Source organism: Carassius gibelio, chromosome B4 (assembly GCF_023724105.1).
Source record: "Carassius gibelio isolate Cgi1373 ecotype wild population from Czech Republic chromosome B4, carGib1.2-hapl.c, whole genome shotgun sequence".
Lineage (NCBI taxonomy): Eukaryota > Metazoa > Chordata > Actinopteri > Cypriniformes > Cyprinidae > Carassius > Carassius gibelio.
In genome coordinates, this window is record NC_068399.1 from 21,641,505 (window position 1) to 21,656,950 (window position 15,446).

General features: G+C 41.9%; 1 protein-coding gene across 1 annotated transcript in view; it reads left to right on the plus strand.

Annotated features, from left to right (window-relative positions):
• Positions 1 to 15,446, plus strand: part of LOC127956568 (deleted in malignant brain tumors 1 protein-like) — a 113,745-nt gene that overhangs the window by 60,594 nt on the left and 37,705 nt on the right. The window contains 6 exon segments of the mRNA XM_052554601.1: positions 3,152 to 3,448; positions 3,568 to 3,580; positions 3,721 to 4,035; positions 4,120 to 4,332; positions 4,431 to 4,526; positions 4,662 to 4,724. Of these exon segments, the coding sequence (XP_052410561.1) occupies positions 3,152 to 3,448; positions 3,568 to 3,580; positions 3,721 to 4,035; positions 4,120 to 4,332; positions 4,431 to 4,526; positions 4,662 to 4,724 (997 nt within the window).

The following is a 15,446-nucleotide window of genomic DNA, read 5'->3' on the forward strand; positions in this document are numbered from 1 at the left end:
TGCTGGATTTCACCTGTGCTCTGGGAGGTTAGAGATACTTCATGATCAGACGTGGATGTCAGTGTGTGATGCTGTCTTTGACCAGCAGGATGCAGAGGTTGTGTGTAGAGAGCTGGACTGTGGGGCTCCTGTACAGGTGCTGGGAGCAGCTGCTTTTGACAAAGGAGACACTCAGATGTGGACACAAGAGATTCAGTGCAGAGGAAATGAATCTCATATTTCATTCTGTTCAATATCATCACTCAAACACAACTGCACCACTGACAACATTGTGGGACTGATCTGTTCTGGTTAAGTATAAATATTCAGCAGCTTTTCATTTGTTTTTGATACTAGATCATGTCTTAGGTTTGAGTTATAATGGGATCAATATAGTGACAACTTAGCTTAAGAATGTTTTATGCATTGTTTCTGAACTCTCTTTACTTCGCTCAGGTTACACTGATCTCAGACTGATAAATGGCTCAGACAGTTGTTCTGGAAGAGTGGAGCTTCAGTTCCTCAAAGAGTGGGGCACAGTGTGTGATGCATGCTGGGATATGAGAGCTGCCAATGTCCTCTGTAGACAGCTGAATTGTGGGATTGCTGTGTCTGTTGTGGGATCAGACTGGTTTGGAGAGGGAAGTGGTGAAATCTGGGCTGATGTGTTTGATTGTGACGGGAATGAAACAAAACTCTCAGAATGTTCCATCTCTTCATGGAGTCGAGCTGAATGTTCTCACAGACGAGATGTTGGAGTCATCTGCTCTGGTGATGGATTTTATTGAACAAAAGTTAAGTACATAAATTACCATACCATATATTAATAAAAATGACACATCTTTCACTCAGATTCCTCTCTGGCTCTTCATGATGGTCTGGTGCGGTTGTCTGGAGAGAGACAGTGTGAGGGGGAGCTGGAAGTTTTCTTCCATCAGGTCTGGAGGAGAGTTCTGCTGGACTCCTGGAGTCTCACTGAATCCTCTGTGGTCTGCAAACAGCTGGGCTGTGGCTCTGTGCTGAACTTCTACGGCTCCTCTTCATCCAGTCCTGAACACAGTCATGAGTGTGTGACGGGCTTCCAGTGCTCTGGGAGTGAAGCTCATCTGGGGAACTGCAGCTCTCCACAAACTCTCAACTGCAGCTCCACACAACAGCTGTACATCACCTGCCTTGGTGAGAACAACAACATCTGGACAGATTCTTCAGTTATTAGTGATCAGAAATATGTATGTACAATCACTGTTTTTCTGTCTCTGAATATCAGGTCGAGGGTCCATCAGGCTGGTGGGTTCTGGGGGAGACTGTGCAGGGAGGCTGGAGGTTTTTCACAGCGGCTCATGGGGGACAGTGTGTGATGACTCCTGGGATATTAAAGATGCCCATGTGGTGTGCAGACAGCTGCAGTGTGGAGTGGCCCTCAGTAACCAGCAGGTACCAGCCTGGTTTGGTCCTGGTTCTGGACACATATGGCTGGATGAGGTGGAGTGTGAGGGGAATGAGACGTCCCTGTGGAACTGCTCTTCTTCAGGCTGGGGAAAACATGACTGTAATCACAAGGAGGATGTAGGAGTCGTGTGCTCAGGTAAAGATTAGACCAGTGGTTCCCAGCCTTTTTCAGCTCGCGGCATACACAACCAAACACATATGTTTGTGCGGCCCACTGCAAAAAAATTAACCGACCCCGCTATTGTTGGGTTAATAATTTAGTATTCAGAACCTAGATTGTTAACTGTATTTATTGAATGAACTAGGGCTGTGCGATATGGACAAAAAAAAAAAAAAAAAAAAACACTCGCTATTTCTCTGAAAATTTTTCTTCAAAAAGTTTTAACGTCTCTAGAACAGACATAAGTCAAAATAATCACTAGTAAATGTGTAACAAAATGTATAGAAGAAAAAAAGGAATTAAAAATATATAAATAACACTTGTGTCCAGGTTTTTCACACTTAAAACGTGTCTCCTCTCACTTAAACTGCGTCCTCTGCACTCACAACTCTCTCTATGCTCATGTACTAGATATTAATTATTTTCGCACGTTTTTATTTCTAGCCTTTTACCGCGTGCAGTGTGAACGCTCTGATCCTTACTTGACTAGTGTTAAATGTTAACTTTTTAGAGAGCTGCTGCAACTCTGTCAAAGTGTTAAATTAGACATATGCCCAGTCTGTTTTGTTCTGTTCTGTTGCATTCTGATTGGATTATTGGATAGCATACTGCGGGAGGTCAGGGCCACGGAAAATCGTGCTATAAAGCCATGTAGAAATCGCGCATGCTCAAATCGTGATTTTATGACTATTTCCATTAATCGCACAGCCCTAGAATGAACTGGCAATTAACAGAAAATAACTCGGGCTGCACCGCTCAGCAAAACTGGAAAACCAGATCCAGCCAGAGCTCGGCAGCAGATAGACAGTCAGCAGAACAAGCAGTCAGGAGCAAACATGTTGACAGCCATTTATTCATGTTTGAATTTGTCGTTCTGTAGCATATGCAGCAATAATATAAATTGGTGGTTTATTCTTAAACCAATCATCCAGCTCGAATAGTGGCAACAAAGTTACAGTTTAATATTTATTTTTTGTTATTTAATTATATATATGAAATGATGTTATTATGTTATGAGTTAGACATTTTTATATATGTTAACAATAGGAAGTCGGGGGAAGTCGTGGCCTAATGGTTAGAGGGTTGGACTCCCCAATCAAAGGGTTGTGAGTTCTAGTCTCGGGCCGGACGGAATTGTGGGTGGGGGTAGTGCATGAACAGCTCTCTCTCCACCTTCAATACCACGACTTAGGTGCCATTGAGCAAGGCATCGAACCCCCAACTGCTCCCCGGGCGCCGCAGCATGTGTGTGTGTTCACTGCTCTGTGTGTGTGTGCATTTCGGATGGGTTAAATGCAGAGCACGAATTCTGAGTATGGGTCACCATACTTGGCTGAATGTCACTTTCACTCACATATTATATAGCGGCCCACCTGCAATACCACCGCGACCCACAAGGGGGCAGATGACCACAGGTTGAAAACTACTGGATTAGACTGTTGTTTTTTAAAATCAACTTAAATTTGATTTTTTTTTATAAGATTTTATAATAATATTAGTTTAAATTTTCTTCAAGATTTTAAAGAGATCAGGTTAACTGATGGCTGTGAAGGGAATGTGGAGGTTTTCTACAATGGATCCTGGGGTAATGTGTGCTGGAACCAGATGGACAGAGACACAGCGAGTCTGATCTGTCAAGAGCTGAACTGTGGAAGATCTGGTGATTTTTCTGATTCAGTATCAAGAGTGAAATCAGCTATTAACTGGTTGGATGAAGTGAAATGTCGACCACATGACTCAAACCTGTGGCAATGTCCATCTTTACCATGGGGACAAAATGACTGTGATGGAGATGAAGTGGCCAAAATCACCTGCTCAGGTGAGACTGATACAGACAAAATTATGTGCCTGAAAAAAACAGCAATCCATATAAAATAAAAATATAAGTGTAAAACATATTCACTTCATTTATAATTACAGAACAGGAGAGTCATGAGTCCCCTCGTAGTTATTTGACTTGCTCTACATCTTCCTACCAGAGACAGTGTTCAGGTAATGCTCAGAGAGCATAAAATGATGAAAGCTACATGCAATGTATGTTGATAGTGCAATTTGATATCAAGGCATGTATCTGGCACTGTTCTAACATACATCAGTTGGCCAAAAATGTGTCATCTTGTCTTTGAATTAAGATCATGTTCCTCTCAGACTGAGTGGAGGTAAGGGCCGGTGCTCTGGGAGGCTGGAGGTGTATCATAACGCTGTGTGGGGCTCAGTCTGTGATGATCAGTGGGACATCAGCGATGCTCAGGTGGTCTGCAGGCAGCTGGGTTGTGGAGCAGCACTGAGGGCTGATGGGAATTCAGTCTTTGGTGCTGGTGAAGGTGTTGTTTGGATGAACAAAGTCGAGTGCAGAGGGAATGAGATTCACCTGTGGGACTGTCCTCTATCCCTGAAAAACCACACTGACTGCTCCAAGAAAGAGCACGCTGGAATCACCTGTGAAGGTCACAATTTTTTTTTTTTATTATTATTAATTTTAGCTCATATTAAGACAATCATGACTGGATGATTTTGAATGTGTTTGGCAGATATTACAGATTTGTCAGTGTCCTCTGCCACAACAACATCAGTCTCTCCTCCAGCTTCTCCTCCAGTTTCTCCTCCAGTGCGCTCAACATCAGTCTCTCCTCCACAAACTCTCTCCGTCCCCCCAGTGCTTGTGATTGTTCTGGGAGTTGTGCTCTTACTGCTCTTAGTGCCACTGCTTATACTGATTCAGCAGAACAGAGTGATGAGGAGAGGTAGGAGAGATCCAGAGACGGTCATGTTGTGTCTTATTCAGTGTGTGATCAGTCTTGTATTGTGAACTGACAGCAGGTTTGTCTGTCTACACTCACAGCTCTCTCTAAGAGGAGACACAGGACGATGACTGAAGCCGTTTATGAGGAGATTCAGCGGAGACCCATTAATAGTCATGGTCTTTTCACTCAGAGGGGTGAGTGGAGTAAATCACGCTGATTCATTTTTGAGACCTTGTGTGTGTGTCATTTGAAATTACATAGGGTTAGTGTTATGTTACCCAAATGTTTTTGATTGTAAACATTTTTAAGATTCTGCTTCCCAATAACAGGAAGTGTGATTTCTGAAGAACAGTACTCTGGGTATGAAGATGCGGATGATGAGTTTCTTTCAGGTTAGAGAGATGACATGTAAAAATGTTACATACAGAAACGTGAAATTAACTAAACAAAACAAAAAAAGTACTAAACAAGTTAATATTATTCAATGTTATATATCTTGAATATAAAAATTACAAACAAAATTTTCAATGTAAATATAATACATATAATAACTTTTTTTTCTGTCATTTTTAATGTTCATTGTTTTTTATTTATTTATTATTATTATATTGGAGTATCACCTGACTACTATAATGACATCACTACCACTACAGGCCCAACAGGTCAGTGAATTTTTAACCGATTACAAGATTTCACTTAATTAACTTTAGTTAGTTAACCTACTTTGGCCTTGAACTTATTTGTTTGTTTGTTTTTTTCCTCTTTTGCTTTTAACCCTTTTAGAAGAGCAACATATCACACCCGATAATTATGATGATATAATCACTGTTGACTTGAGACGTCCTGCTAAAGGTTTATTTATTTCATTATAAATATTAATTGACTATGCATGTATATTATGTGTAATTTGGTTGTCACATTTTATTATTCTTTATTGTGTTTCAGATGACGCTTCAGAAAGCTATGATGATGTTGTCATTGTAGGGCAGTTTTACATTAATCAAGCAGGTGTGCATCACAAAGTTAACTTAAATAGTCTGGTACAGTGTTTTCCTTTTCTTTTGTTATAGTTTATTATAGTGTTAAATTATACATTTCATAGACTTCATTATTATATTATAGTTTTCATATAATGTATTGAGTTTTGTGAATTATTATTTTCTTGTCTATTTATTTAATAAATGACACATTTATATCATAGGGTGGTCAGGAAGAATATGGCAATGTGACAAATTTTAGCGAAGATGTGCAAGATTTGTTTTGATAGGTTATTTTGCTTTACGTCACTCTGAATGTGTCTAGTTTTATTAGCTAAAAATGCTAATGCAATGAAAACATTTGTTCTTGTTTTCAAACAGCAGACAATGATTAATTGAGGGAAGAACCATGAAAACTGGGAGGGACAGTTTGAGTTAGTGACTACATCCACTGCCTCACATTTTGTTATCTCTGAAGTGCTCTACACTTAAAAGTGTTGAATATGCCAAATCAATTACATTTAAACATGGACATCAATTCAAAACATCCAGCAAATAAACTGGAAAAAAAATAGAGAATAAATTCATAAAACAGACAGGGTGTTTAATTTGTTCTCTCATAAGCTTGCATTTCTGTGATAACCTCTACCCCTTCTAGACAACAGGATTAACATGTTTTCATATACTTTTGAAATGAAAGATTATTGCACAAAACTCTTTTTGTAAATTTATTTTAAATGCATTTATCTTTTGAGTGCATTTAGCAAAAAAAAAAAATAATAATAATAATAAAAATGATTTTCTCTTTTCTGACGTATGTTTAAAGATTACACATTTTATTTAGACATCAATAATGTATAATGACAAAGTTTCTGAAAATGTATTTCTTTATTAAAGCGGCATTAAACTTTTGCCTCTCTATCAGCATCTCTGCTTGAAACATAAAATTCCAAGTTGATTGATAATTGACAAATGGCATACAGCCAAGTATGGTGACCCATACTCAGATTTCATGCTCTGCATTTAACCCATCCAAAGTGCACACATACTGCAGGGAACACACTCACACACCGTGAACGCACACCCGTAGCAGTGGGCAGCCATTTGTGCTGCGGCGCCTGGGGAGCAGTTGGAGGTTCGGTGCTTTGCTCAAGGGTACCTCAGTCGTCTGTCATCGTCATAATGTCATCTGAACAAATTTGCCATATTTGTTTTAACCAAATGAAAAAAATAAATGTTTAAAAATAAATCATGTTAGCCTACTGAAGATGAGCTGTATTGATTGCTCATTCAGATCATAGATCACAGAGCATTTGTGTTGAAACCAGATGGACAGAGACACAGTGAGTCTGATCTGTCAAGTGCTGAACTGTGGAAGATCTGGTGATTTGTATGCATTTACACCAAGACTGAAATCAGCTCATAAATGTGACGGCTGGTGAAAGGACAGTCTGGAAACAATAGTGAGTTTAAAGTTTTAATGAGAAGATATGGTGATGGTACATAAACAAACAATGACGATGAGACAGGGATACTCCGAGGGGATGGTGAAGCGGTGAGAAGTCCAGATGATGGTGGAGAGAAGGTGAGTAATCCGGATGCAGACGGCGTGAGGCAGCAGGAGAGAGTGGCACAGGAACTGCGGGGAATAGAGCCGAAGGTAAGTGACCATGGCTGAGTGAACGTGCGAAGAGTGGATGCGGTTCTGGGGAAACTCAGACATCCAAATGCAAAACAACACTGAAGCCAGGGGGGGGGGGGGGGGTTGTAAACACATCGAACATAGAACAACGATCTCACAAACACAAGACATGAGACAAGCCATTATATAGTGGATGAGTAATGAGTGGCAGCTGTTGCTGATACAATTAACGGAGACGCCCACAACTAATCAGTGCAGACGCGGAACACACAGAATTCACCACAAAGTGTAAACATCCCGAGATCACTGTTTACCAACCGTGACAGTACCCCCCCTCCCCTAAGAACTCCTCCTGGAGTTCCAAGAAGGGCCTACCTGCTGATTGTATTCATCAATAAGGGAGTGATCCAATATGTCCCTAGCAGGTACCCAACTCCTCTCCTCCGGACCGTAACCTTCCCTGTCCACCAGATACTGGAATCCTCGTCCCCTCCATCTCGAGTCCAGAATACGATTAACCGAATATGTCGGTTCCCCATCTACGAGACGCGGCGGCTGGGGAACCGGAGTAGGCGGATTAATACGTGCATAAAACACGGGTTTAATTTTGGACACATGAAAGGCAGGGTGTATCCTCTTGTACGCAGGAGGTAGTTTGAGGCGGACTGTCACCAGACTAATGATCTTGGTGATAGTGAACGGGCCGATAAATTTAGGAGCTAATTTATTAGAAACGGATCGCAAGGGAATGTTACTGGTAGAAAGCCACACTTTTTGACCCACGACATAGACGGGAGGCTTTGACCGGTGGCAATCGGCCTTGGCCTTAGTGCGCTCCCTCACCCGCAGCAGAGTCTCACGGGCTCTGGTCCAGGTGCTGTGACACCTCTGGACAAATGCGTGAGCGGAGGGGACCGCGACTTCAGATTCCAGACTGGGAAACGCTGGTGGCTGGTACCCTACACTACACTGAAACGGAGAGAGGCCCGTAGCTGACACTGGCAACGAATTGTGGGCGTACTCCACCATAGAGAGTTGTTGACTCCAGGAAGAAGGATTCTTGGAGACCAAACATCTCAACGTCCTCTCTAAATCTTGGTTGGCTCGCTCAGATTGTCCGTTGCTTTGGGGATGATAACCCGACGACAAGCTAACTGACGTTCCTAATAATTTCCAAAACTCTTTCCAAAATTTGGATATAAACTGAGATCCCCTGTCTGAAACCACGTCTACCGGGAGGCCATGAAGCCGAAAGACGTGATCTAAAACAGTAACCGCTGTCTCCTTGGCTGTCGGTAATTTGGGCAAGGGAATGAAATGTGCCACCTTCGAGAACCGGTACACTACGTTCAAAACGACCGTCATGCCATTAGAGGGCGGGAGGGCGGTAACAAAATCTAGAGCGATATGGGACCAGGGTCTTAAATGGACGGACAGCGGTTGAAGAAGCCCATCAGGAAGGCAGTTAGATGACTTACCACTGGCGCAAACTGAACAAGCCAAAACAAAATCGTGGACATTGCGAGCCATACGTGGCCACCAGAATCATTGTCTAACCAAACCATTACTTCTACTTATCCCTGGGTGACAAGCCATGTTGGAACAATGACCCCACTGGACAACTTCAGACCTTAACTCCTCCAGCACAAATAAGCGGTTCACTGGGCAACCGGACGGAGGCATTACCCCTTCTAAGGCCGTCTTGACCTTCGACTCGACCTCCAATACGAGTGCTGAGACTACTAATTTCTCAGGCAAAATACACTCGGGAGTAACGGGACGGGCGGAGGGATCAAAAAGACATGACAAAGAATCGGGTTTGACATTTTTGGAACCCGGGCGGTATGACAGGGTAAATTCAAAATGGCCGAAAAAAGTGCCCACCGAGCCTGCCTGGAATTGAGTCTATTGGCAGTTCTGATGTATTTGAAATTCTTGTGATCGGTCCAAACAATAAAGGGAACCCCTGAACCCTCTAACCAGTGGCGCCACTCCTCCAACGCTAATTTGACCGCCAACAACTCTCTATTGCCAATGTCATAATTACGTTCGGCAGGAGATAATCGATGTGAAAAAAACGTGCAAGGGTGTACCTTATCGTCTGAAGCAGCACGTTGGGACAACACTGCTCCTACCCCCACCTCTGATGCGTCGACCTCCACCACGAACTGCCGTGTGGGATCAGGGGCCACAAGGATGGGAGCCGAAAACAAAGCGGTTCTTGAGGTTAGTGAACACAGCCTCAGCTGCGTCAGACCACCTGAACGGAGTACTGGGAGAGGTCAAGGCTGTCAGAGGTGAGGCTAGTTGGCTGAAATTACGAATGAAACGATGATAGAAATTGGCGAACCCCAGAAACCTCTGTAGGGCCTTACGGGAATCTGGAGATAGCCAATCTATCACAGCCTTAACTTTGTCAGGGTCCATTCATATTCCCTCAGAAAACACGATATACCCTAGGAAGGGGACTGACTGTCAATGGAATATGCACTTCTCTGCCTTGACAAAAAGCCCATTCTCTAGTAACCTCTGGAGCACTCGTCTGACGTGTTGAACATGTTCCTGGAGAGATGAAGAAAAAATCAGTATGTCATCCAGGTAAACATAGAAACTGATCTACCATATCTCTCAACAAGTCATTCACGAGTGCTTGGAAAACCCCGGGCAAGTTGGAGAGCCCGAACGGCATCACCAAATACTCATGGTGCCCTCTAGGGGTGTTAAAGGCAGTTTTCCATTCATCCCCCTTCCTGATGCGGACCAAATGATAAGCATTACGTAAATCCAATTTTGTGAATACAGATGCTCCCTGCAACCTCTCGAAAGCTGAAGACATGAATGGTAAAGGATAAGTGTTCTTAATCGTAATGTTGTTCAACTCTTGGTAATCAATACAAGGTCGCAATGAGCCATCCTTTTTACCCAAAAAAAAAGGCCCCCGCTGGAGAAGAGGAAGGACGGATGAACCCAGAGGCTAAGGAATCAGAAATGTATTTCTCCATGGCCTCCCTCTCAGGAATAGAAAGAGAGTATAACTTGCCTTTAGGCGGAGATTTACCTGACACTAAGTCTATGGCACACACACGTAGGGACGATGCGGAGGAAGAGAAGCAGCCCGGGACTTACTGAACACTTCCTTCAAGTCCAGATACTCAACGGGCACGTTTGGCAAAACCATGGTCTCCTTCTGAAAAACAGAAACAGGAACAACAGGACAAGCAGAAACCAGACAAGACTCATGACAACTTTCACTCCACAATGTGACAGTGTTAGAACCCCATTCCACTCGTGGATTATGTTTGAACAACCAGGGGTGACCTAAAACAATGGGAGCAAAAGGGGAGTCCATGAAGAAAAAGGATATGGTTTCTTGATGGTTTCCAGATGTGATCAGTGTGATGGGTTCTGTATGGTGTGTGACGTGAGGCAGTTCCTGGCCATTGAGTGCGGTGACATGGATGGGGAGAGACACAGGAAGGACAGGAATGTTCAGGTGATGTGCAAGTGAAGAATCAATGAAATTACCTTCGGCTCCGGAGTCCAGAAGGGCTTGACATTCATGATGTTGATTCTTCCACTGCAGTCTCACCGGAAGGAGGGTCAATGATGTTGGTGAGGACTTCTCAGCGGAGATCCCACCCGATAGTAGCCTCAGATTTACTATCGGGCTGACTCTTTTACCGGGCAAGAGTAGGTGTTATGGTCAGAGCCTCCGCAGTATAGACATAGTCTTTGGGATCTCCGCTGTTCCCTCTCCCTCCGGGACAGCCGAGCTCTACCCGCTTGCATGAGCTCGTGATCGTCGACAGAACCGACCGTGTTCTCTCGACTCAAGCAGGAGAGAAGGGAGGCCTGGAAGGACTGTGTTGGCGGCCCAGACGATTAAACCTGGCATCCACCCGCAACGCCAGGTCAATGAGTTCGTTGAGAGTAGGGGGCAGCTCGAGGAGGTAGATCTCCTGCTGAACACGGTCGGATAACCCATGCAGGAATCTATCCCACTGCGCCGCCTCGTTCCACTGGCATGCGGCCGCCAGGGTACGGAACTCGATGGAGTATTCGGTTACAGATAAAGATCCTTGCCGGAGTTCCGAGAGGCGATGGGCGGCCTCTCTGCCGGTCGCGGCCCGGTCGAAGACTCTCTTCATTTCGTCCGATATGAGGTGGAACGAGGCACAACACGGGTGTTGATTTTCCCACACCGCCGTTCCCCATAAGGCAGCCTTGCCAGAGAGAAGTGTGAGCGTGAACGCTACTTTGGATTCCTCCGTAGCGAAAGTGCGGGGCTGTAGAGCGAAATGCATCGAGCATTTGTTAAGAAATGTTCTATAAAAGGTTGGCTCACCCGTATAGTTCTCCGGCGCCGGAAGTCGCGGCTCTGGCCAGAAGTGGTCCTGGGGAATCCCCGGGGGAACGGACGGCGCAGGCGGTGCGAAGGGCGAAGTGGGAGACGTGAGCTGATGGATCTGCTGGGTGAGCTCGGACACCTGTGCCACCAGCGCTTGGACAGCGCGTCCGGTGTTCAAGATACTCTCCTGCTGCTGATCCATTCTTTTGACATTTGTGGTGCATGAAGTCGGTGAGGGTATTGGTGCTCGCTGCTTCCATGTGCGGTGAGATCCTTCTGTGACGGCTGGTGAAAGGACAGTCTGGAAACAATAGCGAGTTTAAAGTTTTAATGAGAAGATATGGCGATGGTACATAAACAAACAATGACGATGAGACAGCGATACTCAGAGGGGATGGTGAAGCGGTGAGAAGTCCAGATGATGGTGGAGAGAAGGTGAGTAATCCAGATGCAGACGGCATGAGGCAGCAGGACAGAGTGGCACAGGAACTGCGGGGAATAGAGCCGAAGGTAAGTGTCCGTGGCTGAGTGAACGTGCGAAGAGTGGATGAGGTTCTGGGGAAACACAGACATCCAAACGCAAAACAACACTGAAGCCACTTTTAGAGCTTTTAAAAGTGTTCACAGAGTTTAGTGACTCTACTCTACTGTTATATTCAAAATATCCTAAAAAAAATGCTTTGCTTTGAAATATGTATAATAAATAATAATAATAATAATAATAATTTAATAATAATCTGGTAGTTCTTGGTGTCTTTAACATCCACCTAACAAACCTTGAGTGACTGACTTCCTAACATTTCTGGCCTCACTTGACTTCATGAAACAGCACACCCCTGCGACACACAAACCAGGCAATAAGCTAGACCTCATCCTAACACAAAACAGCACCACTGGCAACCATCTGGTTACTCCACATTCCTCAGATAATTACTTTCTTCCATTTTCTGTCACGCTGCCTTCATGCTCACCGCTGATTCCTCCTCTTGTATCCTTTCATCACAACTTCTGCTCTCTTCCACCTACAGTACGGGTTTTCCTCTGTGGTCTCAGCACTCAGAGGGAGTGTCAGTCACATTAAAAAAGTTAACAGCTTAAGTCATTTGTGGATTATAGCTTATTGGAGACACAAACCATTTTAAACGATTCAGTTCGATTTGGTGAACTGGTTCAAGAAGATCTGGTTACATCGAGTGATTTGTTCGCGAATCAGATATCACTACACTGCAGTGAACGTGCTCACAACAGAGACGGAAGAGAAGACAATGCTGAATAATGCCATCGTTTTTGTTATTTTTGGACCAAAATGTATTTTCGAATGCTTCAACAAATTCCAAATTGACCCTCTGATGTCACATGGACTTCTTTTGATGATGTTTTTCTTACCTTTCTGGACATGGACAGTATACCGTGCACACACTTTCAATGGAGGGAGTGAGAGCTCTCGGACTAAATCTAAAATATCTTAAACTGTGTTCCGAAGATAAACGGAGGTCTTACGGGTTTGGAACAACATGAGGGTGGGTCATTAAAGCTGCAGTAGGTAACTTTTGTAAAAATATATTTTTTACATATTTGTTAAACCTGTCATTATGTCCTGACAGTAGAATATGAGACAGATAATCTGTGAAAAAATCAAGCTCCTCTGGCTCCTCCCAGTGGTCCTATTGCCATTTGCAGAAATTCATCCACTCCCAGTAAAAAACAACCAATCAGAGCTGCGGTCCGTAACTTTGTTTGTGTTCAAAATGTAGAAAAATTTATATAATAAGTGAGTACACCATGAATCCATTTTCAAACCGTGTTTTTAGCTTGTCCTGAATCAATAGGGTGCACCTATAATAAGTGTTTATATTCTGACTATTTTAGATTGCTTCGGGGGTACTGCAGCGGAGTAACCCAGTACCTTTGTGATTCTTCATAGACATAAACAGAGAGAAGTAGTTCCGGCTACGATGTTCTTCCGCAAGACGCAAGCAGTTCTGTTTATTAACCCCCAGAGCGTCAAAAGTTACCGACTGCAGCTTTAATGACATAATTTTCCTTTTTGGATGAACTTACCCTTTAACTTCACTTAACTGAAGTGTAGTAACATCTACAATGTTAACATCTACAATGTTTTGCTCAGGGGCAATATATGCCCCTGAGCAAAATTTCAAATGTCCCAGATACGGGTATGAATACTTCTGTTTTTATTTTTAATAAATTTGCAAAGATGTTAAGATGTTTTTTTTTTTTTTTTTTTTTTTTTTTTTTTTTTGCTTTGCCATAATGGTGGCAAAGAATAATTTAAGTAATTTAAAGCACTTTAACACAAGGCAGCAACATAATAAATCATGAAAAAAAATTTAACGGTATTCAATAGTACTTTAGTAAGGCAATGTACAGTATATGTCATTAAAGATAAAGGGATGTGTTTTCTCTCAAATGAAAACAAACAGCAGATGACCATGTATTAAATTTTTAAGTTATACAATTTTAGTTTGTCAGTACTATTGTATAAAGGTGCTTTAATTAGAAATATTGCACAGCAGCTCTCTCTACTGGTCATAAGGTAAACAAGCAGTTAATTTTCACAATTATGGTTTTTGTGGTCCAGCTGAATGAAACCACTTTTGAGCAATTTGTCTAAGTTTCACATTAGTCACAGGAGATAAAATTTGAGATAGAGATAAATGATTGCATTACATTTTAAGACTCAAAAGGGCCTATTGTGCAGTATGCACTGTGCTCTCTGTAAACATTTACATTTTTAACTGTTGTTTTGCAATATAATCTATTTTACATTGAGTTCATTATGTGTTACTGTCATGCTAAAATATTTGCGCACTAATAGACATTTTTAGGCCATTTTCAGTTAGTTATCAGTGCTTTTATCTCGTCTCTGCAGGTGATTGGCTTTGATGCTGAAAATAAACTGGAGAGTTTCCTGCCTCGTGTATGTCTTATATTTATTTATGTATCTGTGTACGCATGTGTGTTTCTACACCCCTCTACACCAAGCACTGACAGTTTTGATATATATATATATGGAGAAAATCAGAAAAGCGTCCTCTGATTTGTCACTGAAGTTGTTTGATGATTTCCTCTGTTGTGTCTAATAAGGTAATAGCGAGTGTGATTGGAGGGTGTTGGGTCTCTTTCTCTCTCATTAAGGGGGCTGAGAGGATGCCTGTACTTCTGCATCATCAGAGCGGAGAAGCTTGTTCTGGGTGTTGAGTTAATCATGTTGAAGATGAGGTGGAGATGCCTGACACTCATTTTACTGTCTTCAGTTGTAATATTCATAACAGCTGGTAAGTATGAAATAACCAAATGTAATTTATTTCGAGCTACTTAAAAAAAAATACAAATAAAGGGTAAGATTGTGTTCTTTAAGCACTTCAACTATACTGTACTTTGTGTGTGTGTGTGTGTGTGTGTGTGTGTGTGTGTATATATATATATATATATATATATATATATATATATATATATATAGTACATGTAATTACATTGTCATAATATTTCGAAAGTTTTCCTTTATTGCTAAACAGCGGTTTTTTGTTTGTTTGTTTGTTTTGTTTTTCTAATTTATAAACATTTATAATTATTGTTTAAATGGTCTTTAGATCATTATAATATTTGACCCTGGACCACAAAACCAGTCTTAAGTCACTTGGGTATATTTTTAGCAATAGCCAAAAAAATAAATAAGTAAATAAACATTGTGTGGGTCAAAATTATTGATTTTCATTTTATGCCAAAAATCATAAGGATTTTAAGTAAAGATCATGTTCCATGAAGATATTTTGTAAATTTCCTACCATAAATATATCAAAATTAAATTGTTCATTATTAATATGTATAGCTAAGAATTCATTTGGAAAACTTTAAAGGCGATTTATGTGTACATATCAGTTACTCTTTTTTTTGGACACAAATTGAAACAACTGAGATTGGTTTTGTGGTCCAGGGTCACATATTATTACCAGAATAATGTTAATATTTGTTATTTATCAAAACCCTAAGAGGCCTATTATTGTTTCCCAATTTGTATCACAATTTAATTTTCATGTGATATCAGTAAAGTCTAAATATTTCTACTGACTCCAATATAAATACATAAATGCATACATACACAAATGTGTGAACATGTTTACATAAA